General features: G+C 40.8%; 1 protein-coding gene across 1 annotated transcript in view; it reads right to left on the reverse strand.

Moving 5' to 3' along the window:
* DAW1 (dynein assembly factor with WD repeats 1) overlaps positions 1 to 18,864 on the reverse strand; it is a 1,156,427-nt gene that overhangs the window by 103,432 nt on the left and 1,034,131 nt on the right. Inside the window, exon 12 of the mRNA XM_044070429.1 lies at positions 18,725 to 18,864. This exon is cut by the window's right edge and continues 23 nt beyond it. Within this exon, the coding sequence (XP_043926364.1) occupies positions 18,725 to 18,864 (140 nt within the window). The remainder of the gene's footprint in view (positions 1 to 18,724) is intronic.

Here is an 18,864-nt window from a genome sequence, read left to right on the forward strand (position 1 = left end):
ATGTGAAGAAAACATAGCTGTATTGCTGAAGGCTCCGAGCATAAATGTAGAAATGTGGTAGGAAAAAATCCTCGGTTCCACCAGAGCTTTAAAAATGTTAAAAACAAACGTTACTCTTCAGTAAAAACAACAAAAACAGGAGCACAGTAAAATTCCCTGATAAGCGCTTTCGGCTTACAAGCCTTCATCAGATCATAGGTCTTAGCTGTGCTAAGACAATCTATTCAATAGCAACAAAGTTAATGATTTGCATACAGCATAAATCTTGCTTCTTGTTATAGCCAGTCATATTTATGTCTTCAAATATCCAATCTACAATTTTCTTGTCCTGTAGCTATCCAATAGCATCAAAGGGGACTGAATTCCTTTGGTTGCCAGAACATATTGTTATTCAGTTCATTCAACAATATGCAGTACTTCACAGAAGCAATTAAATTGCAAATGATGTTCTGCAAATATATTTACATCATTTGCAGTTTAATTATCTGAGGCAGAGACTGGTAAAAACAAGGAAAGCTGCAGCAGTGATTATTTACAATACCCTTTGTGGTGCAACCTTATTATTAAGGCAATGGGATACAAGAGCTACAAATTATTTTTATGCTTCGTCAAGTTGTTCTGTGAAAATATTTACATCATTTGCAGTTTAATTATTCAAGGCAGAGACTGATAAAAACAAGGAATGCTGTAGCAGCGATAACACTCTTTTGTGGTGCATTATTTTATGCTGAATCTGTGACCAGGCAATATTTTCTATAGAACAAGGAGCAAATGGCTAAGAATACTTCAGAAGGCATAGAGTATGTTACTCTGACAAACCACATGGATACGTGTATTAATTCGCTATACTGTGTAATACGCACATAATAGGAATTTATATGCAAGAGCACCAATGAAACTGCACTCATAAAACTGTATCACATGTGCTACATGCTTCTGTGAAGTACTGCATATTGTTGAATGAACTGAATAAACAATATGTTCTGGCAACCAAAGGAATTCAGTCACTTTGATGCTATTGGATAGCTACAGGACAAGAAAATTGTAGATTGGATATTTGAAGGCATACATATGATTGGCTATAACAAGAAACAGGATTTATGCTGTATGCAAATGATTAACTTTGCTGCTATTAGATAGTTCTGCCACTAGGATACCAGACATTTTATACCTTGAGATACAATAATGATTGACTCGTAGCAAGACACAGGAGATATGCTGTATGCAAATTAATGAGTTTTCATTGGTTATATGTGTCTGGAACACTGATTAGTTTATTCTGTTGGTTTATACTGTCTTTAAATTCAGAGTGAGCACAGCTAAGACATATGATCTGATGAAGCTAGTAAGCCGAAAGCGCTTATCAGGGAATTTTACTGTGCTCCTGTTTTTGTTGTTTTTACTAAAGGTTAAAGTTTGTTTTTAACATTTTTACAGCTGTGGTGGAACTGAGGATTTTTTTCCTACTACATAGCCCACATACACAGTAGATTGCTGAGCACAGAGAAATTAGTATAGAAATGTCAACCTAAAAGGATTTACTCTTTATAAGGGAGATACTGCATCAGAAAAAGGGTATAACACACCTACATATATTAGCATAAAAACAAAATTACATTAAATTGCAATAAGAGGGAGCAAATTACTTCTGCAAAGACTAAAACAACATATAGCTCAGACAGATAAATGAGCACAGATTCACTATTGATACAGATTCATCAATTAAACCCTCAGCTCAGACACTGAAAGAACCATTTGCTTGGTAAATTAAAACTGAAACTCTTAGCATGAAAATAAAATGCCGCATGTGGTCACCTATGACTTGTAGGAGAGACTGATAAAACACATCATGTTACAAATGAAACTGTTTAATTAGCTATCTGTTTAGGACCAAAAACTAGCTATAGAAAAGTTTCTTTAGAATAAGGCACATTGACTTGACAATATAATGTTTTAAATACGTACCAAAAAGATTTTAGCTCAGTACATTAGGAGAAAAAAAGTTATGTACCTACCATAACATTCCACCCGTGTTGTCTATTTTCATTCTTCCTCAATGTATGGGTTCGGATCCAATACTCGGATCCAGCTCTGCCGTTATTCTAGCTTATGGCCATCAACAAACTCTCAAGCTCCTTCTTTACACAAGATGTACCACCCCTAACATCCCTCAAAGAAGACCATAAAAAATTGTCATAATTAGAGTTCAACACATGGGACATGTGGTGCCCCAAGAATTTCATTCTTCCAGAACTGCCTTGTGATAAAAGGAGAGAAATGAAGGGTGTGGAGATGAAGAATGAAAATGGAAAATGCAGCTGGAACATTATGGTAAGTACATGACTTCTTTATCTGATGTCAATTTTCATTCTTCCTCAACGTATGGGACAGAGTCCCCAGCTATCTAAATTCCCGGGTGGATTTTAATGAAGGATATTCCTGAGTACAGCTGAGGCAAAGGTCTCTCTTTTTCTCGAGACTAGTTCCAATTTGTAATATTGATATAGGTATTAGGATTTGACCAAGTAGTTGTCCCATAACTAGACTACGCATGGAGTCCAAATGTATATCCCATGGAGGTATGGGATCTTTGTAAGGAGGTCTAAGTAGAAGAAAAACATTAAAACTGGTTTGCAATGTTTAGAGGAAGCCAGAGAAGAATTCTGAAAATCTACACAGAAATTCGAAAAATGTTGTGAGTAGAAATTAGATATATGATAAACTAGCACTATCTTAAAATAAACTGTCTAGAAATTCAAGGACAGAATGTATTAGAACTGTGAAAGGTTCTATCTGATACTGCTCTACTCAACAAAGAAAAGATCTCCATAAATTTCTGTAGAGATTCCTTGTATAGAATTGTTATGGGAAGGTAATGGAATGGAATGGATCGGCGGAAAAGAAAGCATAGGTTACCTGGCTATCAATATGAGAAAAAAAAACACGCAGTCAGTGTTAGGCTAGAGATGTGCAGATGAATCATGTCTGTCAGGTGACACAGAAGTTCTACAGATGGATCTAAAAACATTTAGTTCACATAAACTGTTTCTTCTATTTAAATATGCAATTTTATTTGCCTCAAATTTGGAATAAGTATATTAGAGGGTCAGCCCAGGTTGGAAGGTTTGGGGACAAAGCCAGAAAGGCAAGATTACGTTGGTTTGGACAAGTGCTGAGGAGGGATGCTGAGTATATTGGGAAAAAGATGCTAAGGATAAAGCTACCAGGTAACAGGAAAAGAGGAAGGCCTAAGATAAGGTTTATGGATGTGGTGAGAGAGGACATGCAGGTGGTTGGTGTGGCAGAGCAAGATGCAGAGGGCAGGAAGAAATGGAAACAGATGATCCGCTGCGGTGACCCTTAATGTGAACAGCTGAAAGAAGATGATGATTTGCATCAAGTCTGTACTCCTGGGCACAGAATGAAAAATTGTCCTTATGATAAGTAAATGAATAAACAGATAAATAAACCATGTCCATCACTTCATTACTGAGACACAAGCCATGAGGAAGTAAGATGTACTTGCTCAAGTTGACAGTTATCACGTTGAACTTCCTCAGAAAATGGGCTACAATTACAAAGCAGTTAGAAGAAAATCACCCATTGTCACACCTTCAGTATATGTAAACTGGCCTCCTCGGGGGACTAAATGCCCTGGACTGTGTTCCCCAGGAAATGTCCACTCCAGCCAATCTGGGAAGCATCCATGGTCGCTGTGGCCTTGGGCTGAGTAAGAATAAATGATGGGCTAGCACAGTTGTTTTGACTGTATCCATCCAGAAAGATAACCTTTGCTTAACTGAGTTATTGCTATCTTTATCGAAATAGGCTGAGAGAGAGTTTATCATTGTGTTCATAGCATCTATTCTTGGTAAGGAAGAAGGACTAGTACTGTTGACAGTGACCCCAGAACTTGCGGAAACAATCCTGCTGATATTCTGGTACTACCAAATATTTTCTGAGCTATTGTTTGTATTCTGTAAAGGAGTAGAGATACAAGGATAAACATTGTGTTGAAAAATTGTTCCTATAAATTCTTATGTGTAGGTTTGTTAGAATTGTGACATGTTATTGGTGGATATCCCAAATTGTGAAGAAGCCTACCACACTTAATCTCAGATTTGCACCAGTAAAAGATTGGTTGGAGCAGTAATGAGCCTGTCATCCCAAAATGGAAATGTGCAGGGTCCTTGCAAAGTTAAGTGAGATGCCAGTACGGTGATACACTTGGTGAACACCCTGGGAGCTTTGCTTAGGCAATAAGGCTGAACTCTGAGCTGGTAATGACTGTCTCCCAGCTTAAATTGTAATTACTTCCTATTCATTGTATGTGATAGTACTAATCCTGAAGGTCAATCATTCTCATCCAGATGTCCTGCTCAGAAGGGGAAAATTGAACTGAACCAAGACTAATTAGGACTTAGTGTGCCGAACAGAAATTGTTCAATACACCGAGACTTAAAATCGATCACCAGTATACTATCTTATTTAGGCACTAGAAGAATCTTGAGTCCGTTAATACAAACAAGCCACTCTCCCTTACCCTCTGCAGTCAGAAAGTAAACCTTCCAGAGACTCTGCCCTTACAATACTTGACTAGCTCCCTTTACCTCTCCAGTCTGAAAGTTAACCTTCCAGAGGCTCTGCCCTTACAATAACTGACTGGGTCCACCAGCTCAGTCTATATTACAAGATTGAAACTTTAGTTAATCGAATAACTAAAGATCAATCTTGTAATATTGAAAGCCAAAACATTGAGAATGGCCGATTTAATGCAGGGAAAAAATTCCCTTCGGAGTTATGCAGATTATGCCCTTTTCTCCAATGTGGAGTGATATCGGAGTTGGTATATTTAGTTAGCGGGGTGTGGGGGGCAAAGTCCCCCACTTGATTTGGGTTTAAAAGTTTTTTTTTTCATGCGGCCAAAGGAAATGTTTCCCTGCATTAAACCAGCCATTCGCAGTTTTTGGCTTTCGATATTAAAGATCAATCTTTAGTTATTCAATTAACTAAAGTTTCGATCTTGTAATATAGATCCCACCAGCCACAGCATGGAAACAGACCAACTATACAAACAAGCCACTCTCCCTTTACCTCTGCAGTCAGAAAGTAAACCTTCCAGAGGCACTGCTCTTACAATAACTGACTGGGTACACCAGCTGCAGCGTGGAAATAGACCATCTATACAAACATACCACTCTCCCTTTACCTCTGCAGTTAGAAAGTAAACCTTCCAGAGGCTCTGTCCTTACAATACTTGACTAGGTACTCCAGCCGCAATGTGGAAATAGACCACTTAAACAAACTAGACACTCTCCCTTTACTTCTGTGGTCTGAAAGTTAACCTTCCAGAGGCTCTGCCCTTACAATAACTGACTGGGTACACAAGCCTCAGTGTGAAAATAGACCATCTATACAAGCTAGCCCTCCCCCTTTACCTCTGCAGTCAGAGGCTCTGCCCTTACAATACTCGACTAGATACTCCAGCCACAGAGTGGAAATAGACCATTTAAACAAACTAGATACTGTATGTTTTTCAGATGTATGCTATACACTACTATGTATCTGTTTTAGCTATGTTGAGAGCACGATGTTAGGGGCCCTCAACCACCTATTTTCACTTACGATCTGTCCTGTCTCTATTTATAGCTTAGTGTTATTTTTCTGTAACTTACTACTTTCTTAGCCATGTGAAAGCCCCTAGCCTAGTACAATAAATAGTAGAATACCTCTGCTTCTTAGGCATATCAAACTATTTTACTACAAGTGCCTTTTATGCATACTTCTATCTAGTGACATCTTTCAGTTTCACACCAGACCTTTTCTTCATCGTCCTGCCATTTTTCTGGATTGGAGATTGTTTTTCTTGTTACTTTCTTCTATCTGAGATTGGGTGACAGTCTCCTCTGTGTATTCACATTATACTCCTCCCTCTTGAGACTGCCTCCTCCCCCTTCCTTTCATCCACCTTTCATCCATACAGAATCTATTTAATCTTGACATTCGCAAGGATGCCATTTTTAAATTTCCTATCTTATCGGGCCAGAGCATCTTCAAGCAGCGTGCTTGCATGTAAGATTTTTATTTGGATGGTTTTGTTTGTAACTTGGATGAACACTTATTGTTATCACACTTTTAGATACTTCCCTTTGATAAATGTATGACTTAGCACACTAGTGAACAGCTGTGCTCAAGAAGAGTTTGTTTGCATGTTATTTTTCGCTTTGAGTGAACGTCACTGATTACAAACACTCAAAGTGACTGTCTTATTAATATAAGTCCTAGCATCCTATTTATGTGAACGCAGAGTGGTATTAGTTGTTTTACCTAGTCCCTCTGTGTAATCTGAGCACATGCATTTATCCCCCTTTTGTATTAGCGTTTGGGTTTGTTATGTTGAGCTACGGATACATGAGCACTTCAGAATCAAAATATCAGCATGCAATGTGTTGTTTTAGTAATGATACAAAATTCAACTGGAACCAGCAGAAAAAATATAATCCAGGCAACGGTCCAACCACAGCTCTCGTGTTTTATTGTATAAAAAAACAGCAATTGTTAGTTAAGCGCTTTCATCCAGGTACATATGGACTTCATCATTGTTTTAGTAATGGTTTGCAACTGACTGTCTCCAATCTGTGATATATATAACGTGTAATAGTTTATATTATGTGTTTTCTGGACTTTATCTCGGCTGCTAATTTCAGTACCTGTATGTTTTATTAAGCGATAGCCTGATTTAGCTTGTTATAGCCTGCTACTCCTAGCACCTGTCTGTTCTAGTTTAATGTTAGTTCATAATTAGCATGTTTTACTTAACTAATTTAATCAGGCTTCCAAGCCTAAACCTCACACAACAGCTCTTTAATCTATAGTGTGTGATGTGAATTGGTGGCTATTATCCATAATTTATCTGAACGCATCTCTGTTTATAAGTTTTTAGCTGTTTTCTGTCCTCACATTATATATTCCTTTTCTTTTTCTTTTCTAGCTCCCTTTACCTCTGCAGTCAGGAAATAAACCTTCCAGAGTCTCTGCCCTTACAATCCTCGACTAGGTACTCCAGCCACAGTGCGGAAATAGACCATCTATGCAAACAAGCCACTCTCCCTTTACTTCTGCTGTCAGAAAGTAAACCTTTCAGAAGCTCTGCCCTTACAATACTCAACTAGGCACTCCAGCCACAGTGTGGAAATAGACCATTTAAACAAACTAGACACTGTATGTTTTTCAGATGTATGCTATACACTACTATGTACCTGTTTTAGCTATGTTGAGAGTACACTGTTAGGGGCCCTCGACCACCTATTTTCACTTATAGTCTGTCCTGTCTCTATTTATAGCTTAGTGTTATTTTTCTCTAACTTACTATTTTCTTAGCCATGTGACAGCCCCTAGCATAGTACAATAAACAGTAGAATAGTTTAATGATTTTAAGTAGCACTGTAACTTGGTGAAAACAAGTAAATTTGGTACTTTTCCATGTTACAATTGCTGCTGTTGTAATTTTATTGACAAAGATATGAATTATTTTGTATACAAACGGGCAGAAGGTATGACTTTAGATGTGTTGCAACATGTAATTCAATTAATATTGTCTATTTGGCTACATGTAAACAATGCACTAGTTTTTATGTAGTTAAGTCAACTAGAAGACTAAAAGACAGGATAGTTGAGCATAATTCAAGCATTAGGCATAATATATTAACAAATGCCTTAGCTAAGCATGTAAATGAAACTAATCTGACACATAGTTTTATGTTTAAGATTATAGATATTGTTGACAAAAATAATAGACGAGGTGATATTAATAATAAGCTGGAATTAAGGAAATACAAATGGATTGTATTGTTGTCTGCATATCAAGCACCTGGTCTAAACCAAATGTTTGCATTGAAACCTGTATTAAAATACAGACAGAATTATCTGAATAAATTATATACTTTTTTTAAATAGTATATATAAATGTATTTCTTATATATGTTTTTATACATGTCATATTTTATATATCCAAGGGTTTTATCTCTTTAAGATAATTATATGTTTTCTATTGGTTGTGATATTTTTTTAAATTGTTTAAATTAACTCTAGTAAGATATGATGTCAGCAGTGATGAAGGGTTTTTTACCTGAAAGCTTTGTTGTTTTATTAAAAACTTTTATGCTACTCAGTTCTTTTGTTTTTTTGTCACATTGTCATTTTGAGCTGCATTTTACTTAAATCCTTGATTGGTTTTGCTTAATTAATGTTTAAGTAATGTAATATTGGAGCTTTTCTCCTTGAGTCTCTGCAGAAAAAAGGCTTTGCCCAGTCAGACCAACCCTGTTAACAAATGTCAAATAAATAAATAAATAATAAAGCCTTTAACATCAGTTTATTCTTTCCTGTCCACAGAAACTCCCTATAAAAACTGCACTAAACAATATAACCAAGGTTGTAGCAATGGAACTTAAAGAACTACAATAAATGTTCTACATAAAGAAATAGCGATAGTAATAAAACACTAACACCAAAACACAAAAATAAAGCTGTAAACTAAACTGTCACAATAATGGAGAAAAACAGCTGATAAAATATAAAAAAGCTTTGAGATTTTACTCATTTTAGGATTTTCTGCATTGATAGTTATAAAATAGTTCAAAAGGTAATAAAGGCAAGGAGATTTTTCCTAGAAGTAAAGGAGAAAAGTCGATAAACCCGACTTCAGATTAAAATTGAAGAAATAGTAATTTGTTAAAATTAGAAAGAAAAAATAAGAAGAAGTAACTTAACTTTCACAGAAAACTCAAGATCTGACGGTTAAGACAGGAATAAATAAGATAAACATGATGATGTCTCCAGGAAAAGATAGTACTCCAGTGGAAATTTGGAACTAGGAGGGAAGAAAGTGATAAAGATTTGGAAGGTTTTGTTTAACAATATTTTAAAAGAAGTGAAAGCACCAACATCCTGGAAAAACCTGGGGTTGCTGTAATACCTAAAGATGGTAAAGGCCCATTAGATACAGCTTTTTATAGGTCCATTTCAATTTTAAACCATGATTATAAGTTATTTATGTCTATAACAACTAGAACAGTGGAAAAGATCTTGCCAAAATTAACAAATATCAATCAATTTAGCTTTGTGGAGGGGAGGCAAACATTTGGCAACATTAATAGAACAATGATAATCCAGAAGGAAGTAGAATGTAAGAAAATGCCACTGTTGTTGGCAGGTCTTGGGATTTTATGAGTAGGGCAATGGAAGCATTTAAATTTCCTGACACAATAATAAGTTTAATTAGGAAGATATATGAGGGATCAGAAGCTAAAATCAAAATTTATGGTTTGTCTCTGATAAGTTGTGTCTGAACAGAGGAACCAGTCACGGGTATCCTCTTTCCCCTTTGTTATTTGCATTACATTTAGAAGGACTGGAAAAGAAAATAAGAGACTGAGAAATTCAAGGATACAGTTGGTATGGTATTCAAGAAAAGTGGACTTTATTTGCAGACAATATTATTTTGTACCTGAGAAAAGGACATCTCGGTGATGTGGAACATTCTGAGACAGTTCTGCTTTTTTGGGGGGGATATAAAATTAATGGAGATAAACAGGGGGTTGGAATAATGGTCAAGGCATTTAACTTACAGATACAAGGTACAGGGTTTGATTCTCACATGGATAGTCTTAAAGTGGCCCACAAGGGCAGTTAGCCTAGTACTAATCTATGAACCTATAAAGGCTATAGCTGTAAATGATGTATCCACACATGAATTGGTTCAGCAATATCCATATTTATTGGAACCTGATAAAATGAAGTATTTAGGAGTATCAGTTAAAAAGGATTTTGTTATAGCAGCTAAGGATATGTGGGAAGAGATTAAGCAAAAGATAAATCAAAAACTGAGAAACTGGAAACTCTTACCTATGGATAAGGCTAGTAAAATACAAGCAGTAAAAATGTTTTTAGTCCTTTTAGTTTTATACATATGTCAGGCATATTTGGATCAACCAGAGGAGAAGTTGTGGATAGTAATTAATAAGCAGTTGAAGGATTTTATCTGTGAGGGGAAGAGGGCAAGAGTCAAGTATGATAAGTTAATTCATTCAATAGAATAAGGAGGTTTATGATTACCTGATTTGAAAGGATATTTTAGAGCTACACCATTAAGGCAGAAAGCTACAATTCAAGTGGAAGGGGATAATGATGACGCTGGGGGTGGTAATTCAAGAAATAAGGAAAGAGTGGGATTTTGGATGCAGATCCTTAAGGAGAATGACAACAGGCATACAGAATATTATATTTGTAAAGTAGAAGAAAGTATATTAAAAAATTAGAAGTTATGTACCTACCATAACGTTCCATGTTAGTTGTCTTCTCTCGCCTTCTTTCTTGCTGGATGGGTTCGGAGCCGATCCTCGGCTCCGACTTGGCACTTGCTTTAGCTTGAGAACTCCTTTTACCAGCTCGAGGCAACCCTATATCCCATGATGCAAGGCGGAACTACCTCAGATCTCGTTTGGTAGCTAACATACCTTGCTAAGGACTAACCTAGTAGAACTAGGAACACAGAAATTCCTAACAAAGGACTCTTCTATTGAAGACTCAGGAGGGAACAACCTGAGAAGAGGAAACTCTTCAAGATCTGTCCAGGCCAGGGGGAAGGAGGGAGGGACGCAAGAAAGAAGGCGAGAGAAGACAACTAACATGGAACGTTATGGTAGGTACATAACTTCTAAATGTTAAGTTGTCAATCTCGCCTTCATTCTTGCTGGATGGGACCGCGTCCCTAGCACCTGTATCCCGGGTGGCTCAATGGAACAGACTCTTGAGAACTGTGGAACCAAAACTGGCCCTATCTCTGGAGGCCAAGTCCAACTTGTAATGAGAGACAAAGGTATGAGGCGTGGCCCAAGTAGCTGCTGCACAAATAGTATCAATGGGTAGTCTATCCTGAAAGGCTGCAGAAGTGGATAGACTCCTGGTTGAGTGTGCTTTTGGTTTAGAAGATAGCTGCTTGCCTCTGAGAGAGTACACAAAGGAAATGGTAGAAGTCAACTATCTGGATAAGGTCACTTTAGAAACTGGAAGACCTATCCTGTTTTCTGCATAGGAGACAAATAATTGGTCCGATTTTCTGAATTGTTTAGTTCTATGCAAATAGTACCTGAGCTGACGATGGACATCCAAAAAATGAAGCTTCTGTTCAGCTCTGTCGGAATAGTTTGGGAAGAAGACTGGTAGATCTATAGATTGGTTAATATCGGTTTGAGACACAACTTTGGGGAGAAAGGAAGGGTTCGTTCTTAATGATACCCTGTCCTTATGAAAAACCAAGTAAGGGGAACGAATGCAGAGAGCTTGAATCTCGGAAACCCTTCTTGCTGAAGTGACAGCAAGTAAGAATATAGTTTTCCAGGTCAATAACTTCAAAGAACATGAAGCAGACGGTTCGAAGGGAGGTAGTATCAAGGATGCCAACATTAAGTTTAGATCCCATTGTGGAGGAGGATGCTTTATAGGGGGCTTTAGGAGAAAAACTCCTCTCAGAAAGGCCTTGCATAATCTATGAGACATAATGTTATTGTCATGCAAGCCAACATGATACTTGGAAATAGCAGCCAGTTGTACTTTAACTGTAGATGACGAGGATCCTGAATGAAAAACCTCCACCAGGAAATCTAAAACAGAATGTACAGGAGCAGTAAATGGATCAATATTCTTGGAATTTGCCCAAATAGAAAAACGTCGCCACTTGCTAGCATAAACAGTCCTAGTGGACGACTTTAAGGAAGACACTAAGATGTCTCTGACGGAGTCAGAGATCATCGGAAGCCTGGCTAGGGAAGGAAGTGGAGCAACCAAGCAGTGAGGTTGAGAGAATGAATGGCCCGGTGCTGCTGACCCGACTGGTGGATCAAGAGATCCGGAACTGGGTCCAGATGCCAGGGCTGCACCAGAAGGTGATGATGCAGAGACGGAAACCAAATTTGTCGAGGCCAATAAGGGGCAATGAGAATCAACTTGGCTCTCAAAACGGTGGCTTTCTGAATGACTTGTGGAATCAAGGGAAAAGGAGGAAAAGCGTACAGAAGTCCCCAGGGCCAATCCTGGGTTAGAGAGTCTCTCATGGGTTGGCCTGGAAGGGGAAAGAGGGTGAAATAATCGGGGCACTTGTTGTTTTGAGGAGTAGCAAAAAGGTCGCAACAAGGAGTGCCCCACTGCAGAAAAATCTGATCCACTACAGATTGATTGAGAGACCACTCGTGAGGCATCAGAATGGATCTGCTCAGCCTGTCCGCCAAGAAGTTGGACCTGCCGGGGATGTGCGTTGCTATCAGAAACCGATGAGAGGAGATTGCCCATTGCCAAAGTCTGAGAGCTTCTCGACACAACGGATAGGACCTGGTCCCGCCCTGCTTGTTGATGTACCAGACCACGGACATGTTGTCCGTTTGTACTGCAATAGTCCCCGTGGGAAGAAAGTCATTGAGGGCCTGCAACGTTAAAAGCACTGCTCTCATCTCCAGGACATTTATGTGCAGATGGTATTCTATGGGTTGCCACGTCCCGTGGACCATCCTGCCCTGATAATGCCCCCCCCACCCGATCAGAGAGGCATCCATAGTGACAGTGGCAACTGGAGGAGGGGAAACAAAGGGTCGGCCCTGATGAAGAAGAGGGGAAGATATCCACCAATTCAGATGAGTTCTGCACGACTGTGTGACTAAGATTTCGTGCCTCATCGGGAGACTGTGGTACGACCACTGTGTGAATAGCATCCACTGTAGAAGACGCATGTGGAAGCGAGCCAGTGGTAGTAGAACAATGGCCGCAGCCATAAGACCTAGTACCTTCAGTATAAATCTGGCTTTGACCTTGTTGCTCTGCAATAAAATCCGAACGAATTTTTGGATGTCCAGAATTCTTTGATCTGTTAGTCTGGCTAACATTCTGACGGTGTTTAATTCTGCGGCTATAAAGGTGATAGACTGGCAAGGCAGCAGAGATGATTTTTCGAAATTTACTGAAATTCCCAAACTCCTGCAAAGCTGTAGAGTGTAGTCTCTGGTCTGAAGAAGCTGACACCTGGTGGTGGCGGAGAGGAGCCAGTCGTCCAAATAAGGAAACACCTGGAATCCTTGACGTCTCAGATGAGCTGTGACCACTGCCATGCATTTGGTGAACACTCTGGGGGCTGAAGTGAGGCCAAAGGGCAGGGCTCTGAATTGGTAATGACTGGTCCCTACCCGAAAGCGGAGAAACCTTCTGGAGCGCCTGTGAATCGTTATGTGATAGTACACGTCCTGAAGGTCTATAGAGCACATCCAGTTGTCCTTGCCCAGAAAGGGCAGAATGGACTGAAGCGTGACCATCCGGAATCTTGCCTTCTTGACAAATCTGTTTAGACTGCTTAGGTCTAATATTGGTCTCCAATCTCCCGTCCTTTTGGGGACCAAAAAGAATCTCGAGTAGACGCCGGATCCTACCTGGTCTGCCGGCACAGTCTGGACGGCTCTTTTTTCTAGGAGCTTTGAAACCTCCTGTTCTGCCAAATCCCTTTGACCGGGTGAGATGTCTGGAAGGGATTGTTGAGGTACGGGATACCTTCAAGGGGATTTTGTAACCCTCGGATATGATCGACTGTACCCACATATCTTGTGATAGGGATTGCCAGGCTACTGGGTACAGCGAAATCCTTCCCCCGACTGCCTCCAAGGGTGGACAGTTGGGCAACACCTCAGGGATGCTGAAAGGGCTTCTCAGGAAGAGACTCCCTGTTGCCCTGGTTCTGAGGACCCCCCCCCCCGCCTCTAGGGCGGCGTCTATTGTTGTTACCCCCTCTGCCTCTGGGGGTAAACTGACCACCTGTGTCCGGTGTAGCTCCTTGGGCTTTGCGGAACCACATCTTCCCCCCCTTCTGACCCTTGGGATATGGTCTAGAAGGAGTGGAAAAATGGACTCCAATGGCAGAAAGAGTTTTACCGTCCTGCTCACACCTGGTCAAGGTATCCTTCACCTGAGGTCCGAACAAAGCCGAACCATCAAAGGGGGTATTGGTGAAGGATGCCTCAAAGGGGTCCGCAAAATTACAAAGCCGCATCCAGGCTTGGCGTCTAAGAGCAACTCCTGTGCCTGCGGCCCTGCTCGCTCCATCGGCCGCATAGGATATGAGCCGCATGGAGGAGTTGGATAGGGAATTCAGGATTGCTAGCTGTGAGGCAATCTTTTCTTGAGCCCCAGCAGCAGAAGGATCCTGGACCACTTCACCCAGTTCCTTGAGAATATCTCTTTGAAGCTTGGTAAAGTGACAAAGGTAGTTCAGCAAACGCATAGCAAAGGTCGCTGAAGAAAACATCCGCTTTCCATACCTGTCCATGGTCCTAGAATCCTTGTTAGGAGGATGGACAGGTACTGAAGGATCTGCCAGTTCCTTCTTAGTGGCCGCCACCACCACCATAGCATCCACAGAGACGCCCTTGGAAAGAAACTGTTTGTCCGTAGGGGCCGTGATAAATTTGGATGGTCTCCTGGGGACAGGTTCCACAGAATCTGGAGCCGCCCACGCCTTCCGAGCCACTACCTGCATAAGTGGGTCAAAAGGCGGAGACACCCAGGAGGTGGAGGGTCGGGATCCAAAAGCCTCCAGGTATACCGACTCATCCTCAGAGGGATCAATGGATGGCCAATTCCCCCTCTGTTTGAGGAGCTCAAGGATGTCTGAAAAGGAGACATCCTCAGAGGGGGATCGTGGGGAACCCTCCGACTCATCTAAGTCGGTATCCGATGTAGTAGACTCAGGGGAGTCTGTGTGTTTCCTCTTACACGTCCTCTTCCGAGGGGTTCACCTGCTGGATCAGGAGAAACTTCGGAAGAGGAGGAAATTCCCAATGGGGAAACCTGGGGCGATGGATCCCTGGGCCTGAGAGCAAGAGGCTGGCAAGAGGCGTCTAAAGGCACTGAAGAGGGAGGAGCTAGAGGGATGGACCGTTGACCTGGCTCAGAGGCCAGGACACTCCTCATCACCTCAAAGGCTCCCCTCCCCGGGAGGCCGGAATATCCCCGATCCGAGGATACAGGAATTCCCGGCTCCACTGAGAGGGAAGGCTCCGAGACCGATGTCGGTGCCGAGCTTACCAAAGCCGAAGCCCCGAGAGGGAGAGCGGGGTCGGACAAGGGTCCGATGCCACTAGCCCCCTCGGATCCGACAAGGGAAACCCGATGACCGGATCCCTCCAAGGAAGGCCTCAAGGAGGAGATCGGAGCCGAGGACGACAGAGCCGAAGGATGTATCGGCTCCGGCGCCGAAACAGTCGCTGTCCCGAGAAGCTCTGGCTCCGAACTCTGGTGTGGAGTCGGAGGAGGAAGTTCAAGGGGTGAGACAATAGCCGGTCTGTTGAGACGGGCTATGGAGCATTTGGGCCAGTGCCTGCGACTTCAACAGCCTGCTTACCACCCTCTCTAAATCGTGGTCAGACAGCCTGGAAGATCTCGAAGATCGGCTCCGATGGCTCCGCTCCGACAAAAGAGGAGACCCCGGAGCTGAGTGGATACTCTGCAACGAAGGGGACCGAGACCTCTTTCGGGACGAAGTCATCGGAGCCGAAGTCCCCTGAATTCCAGATGGAGCCGAAGGTTTCTCGGCTCCGATGCTGGATAAGGTGTCGGCTCCAGCTGGAGCCGACAAGGCCACAGTAGACAGGGTGTCGGAACCAGTTGGTGCCGAACCCACTACTTTTGAAGTAGATAGATCTGTTCCAGCCGGAGCCGATCTCGGCTCCGACGGAGCCGGAGCCACCGGAGGAGGCTTGGATACTGAAGCCTGAGCCTTCGGTGGCTTAGAAGGTTTCCCAGACCCTGTTTTAGAGGGAGAACCTTCTGGCTTAAGTAAGCCACGGAGGATAAGCTTATTCCTCCATTCCTGCAGGACTCTCTGGCTAAAAGAGTGACACAAAGCACAGGAGTCCTGCAGGTGCAAAGGCCCCAGGCAGTAAACACAAGAAGTGTGACCGTCTGTCAGAGACATTTTCTGACAGCACGAGTCACACTTCTTGAAGCCTGAGACCTTGCCTTCCTTGGACATTATCCTAGAGGAAGTCACACACAAACCCCAACAAACACACACAATTAATCCCCTAACACACAACACACAGGTAGGGATTAACCAATGGGGTTTAGGCCTAACTAAACTTTTATACTAAAGGAAATAAAAAGTTTTGAAAAATAAGGGAATAGGGTGGGCTGTAACACACTACTAGACTATAAAAATGGAAACAAGAGGGAAATAAAACCCTAACTAAGCTTTTCTCTTTTAACAAGAAAATTACTTACCTCAGCTGGCAAAGGAGACCTCTTTCGCTAAGCGGCAAATGAGATCTGAGGTAGTTCCACCTTGCATCATGGGATATAGGGTTGCCTCGAGCTGGTAAAAGGAGTTCTCAAGCTAAAGCAAGTGCCGAGTCGGAGCCGAGGATCGGCTCCAAACCCATCCAGCAAGAATGAAGGCGAGATTGACAACTTAACATTCAGCCAAAATGGGAATGGAGAGAGGGTAGTCTGCTGATAGGGATGACTATAATTAGGGGTACAGAGAATAGACAAGAGGAGGCTGGAATTTGCTGGAGAAAATTGTTAAAGGAACCAGGGTTTTGGGAACAAATAATTAGAGAAGGAAAGGTAATAGAATGGGAAGAGGAAAAGAGATTTGGACTGCAAGCTAGAGATTACCTTCCCTTTCAGATATTGTTATCAGAGTGCACACAAAGAAAAAGGGATAGGGGAATCCTAAATGAAAGACCTGCACTGGTAGACTTTTTAGTTGACTCTAGAGCAGAAGCTGTTGTTAACAAAGGGATAATAAGTATGGCATATAAAATAGTGCAAAACAACCATAGGAATCAGGCACAGGAGGTCAGAAAACATTGGGAAGACAGATTACATAAGCAAATCATAAAGAAACAATGGGAAGGCATATGTATGGCTCCCAAATATGCAATAAAATCTAGAAGATTTAGGATTTTTGCCTTGCAGTGTTTACTTAGACACTTTTATACCCCTAGCAGACTCCGAAGAATTTTTCCTCAGGTAGATGACAAATATTGGTATAATGGGGAAAAAAGAGGTACAGGAGCATATATTCTTGGAGTGTAATGAGCTGGCAGACTTAAAAAATTCCTTATAGACTGCTCTGTCAGAAAAACTAAGCGAGCAAAGGAGTGTAACTAAGGAAATGATTTTTGACATGGGATACAGGATCTGAACTACCTAGACATAGTAAGGCCTTGGTAAGTTTAATTCTGGTGGCTGCCAAAAAAAAGCAATTACTAGAAAATGGAAATCAGTCTAAGTCAACCATATTTGAAGTAGTGAATATCGTAACATACATAAAAGAATAGAAAGTGGGATCTTTAGAAAATGGTAGGAGTAAATCACACAGAAAAAAATGGAAATTGTGGGAACAATACATGTTTTGGAAAAGGAATGAGGTTTAAGAGAAGGTAGGAAATGCACAATTTACGTAATGTTAGTTTGATTATATATAAAACAATATATGTGATGTACAACATTTGTAAATGTGAACTTGTTAATATGGTTTAATTACTTTTACATAAATGTACATTTGCCAGTGTCATAAGTGATAATTCAATAAAGGTATTTTTTTATATGATCATGATATCACAGTAACAGAGCAAATAAATTGTTAACTGCATGACATGCTAAAAAGGACCAGACTTACCTCGAATACAGATCTAAGAAACACACAGGTTCAAAAGATAGCTTGAGTCCATTTTTCAAAGTTGCTGACTGCTTACACAGCTAAAGAGACCTGTGGTTGGGTCTTCAGGCATTGAGGGTTAGGATGGCCTGGGAAAGTTTTATGAGCTGGACTGACTAAGTACCTGCTATTAGTCCTACAGGTAAAGGCTATGATTCCACCAATGTCAGATCATTATTTCTTTTTGACATTACCTTACACTTGGTCAACTGTACAGCAGATGAAGTTTAAGCCATTTTTTAAATTTATTTATTTATTTGACATTTGCTTACCGGGATAGTCCGACTGGGTCAATGCTGAACTCTCTGATCACTTTTCCCTAAAGAAAATCACTGCTAGTGAAATTTCTGTTTGAAGGCTGGCAGCAATTCTATTTGTTTGGACTTCTTCCTATGAATGTGCAAAATGGCCGAATTAATATATCAAAGGAATGTGAGGATGAAGCTCCCTATGGGGATATCTGGAGAATTTCAATGAGCTGAAGTTTTAATTGTTTATTTCATCTGATGGAAACTATGGGGAATCTAAAGCACATGGAAAGTCTTTAAAGAAGGAATCTGATCATAAAAGACCCAAGAAGGTGTCCCTTTTCTAAGGATCTCTGAAGTGTCACTATACTAATGTGGCACAATTCTGGATGCACGATAAAGCCAAGATCCACACTTAAAAAGTAGGTCTTAATACCGAAAATAACTCTGATGGGAAATTTCATCTGATGCAAAACAAAGCTACAGTTGCAATTCATAGTCTAAATGAGTGGCTAAAATGATGTGACTGAACCTCATTACAGACAAATACTTAAACACTGTAGTCACAGTATCCGAATACAAAATATACAATTCCAGAACAGAGAGCATGGGGAACTACAGATGCATGGATGCATCAGGAAGTTTATTCGATTTTAATGTTATTATTATTTGACAAAGTTATTTTTATATGAAAGGAAATATGATTTCATTGCTTTACCTGTAATAATGGTGTTGCCCTCATAGTTGAATGCACATGAGAAGATTTCATCAGTGTGTCCTTCTAGTGCTTGAAGACATTGTCCTGTGTGAGGATTCCACAGTCTAGCAGTTTTGTCAGAGCTTCCTGTTAGAATACGA

This window comes from Protopterus annectens, chromosome 4.part1, assembly GCF_019279795.1.
Source record: "Protopterus annectens isolate FY-2018-M chromosome 4.part1, PAN1.0, whole genome shotgun sequence".
NCBI lineage: Eukaryota > Metazoa > Chordata > Ceratodontiformes > Protopteridae > Protopterus > Protopterus annectens.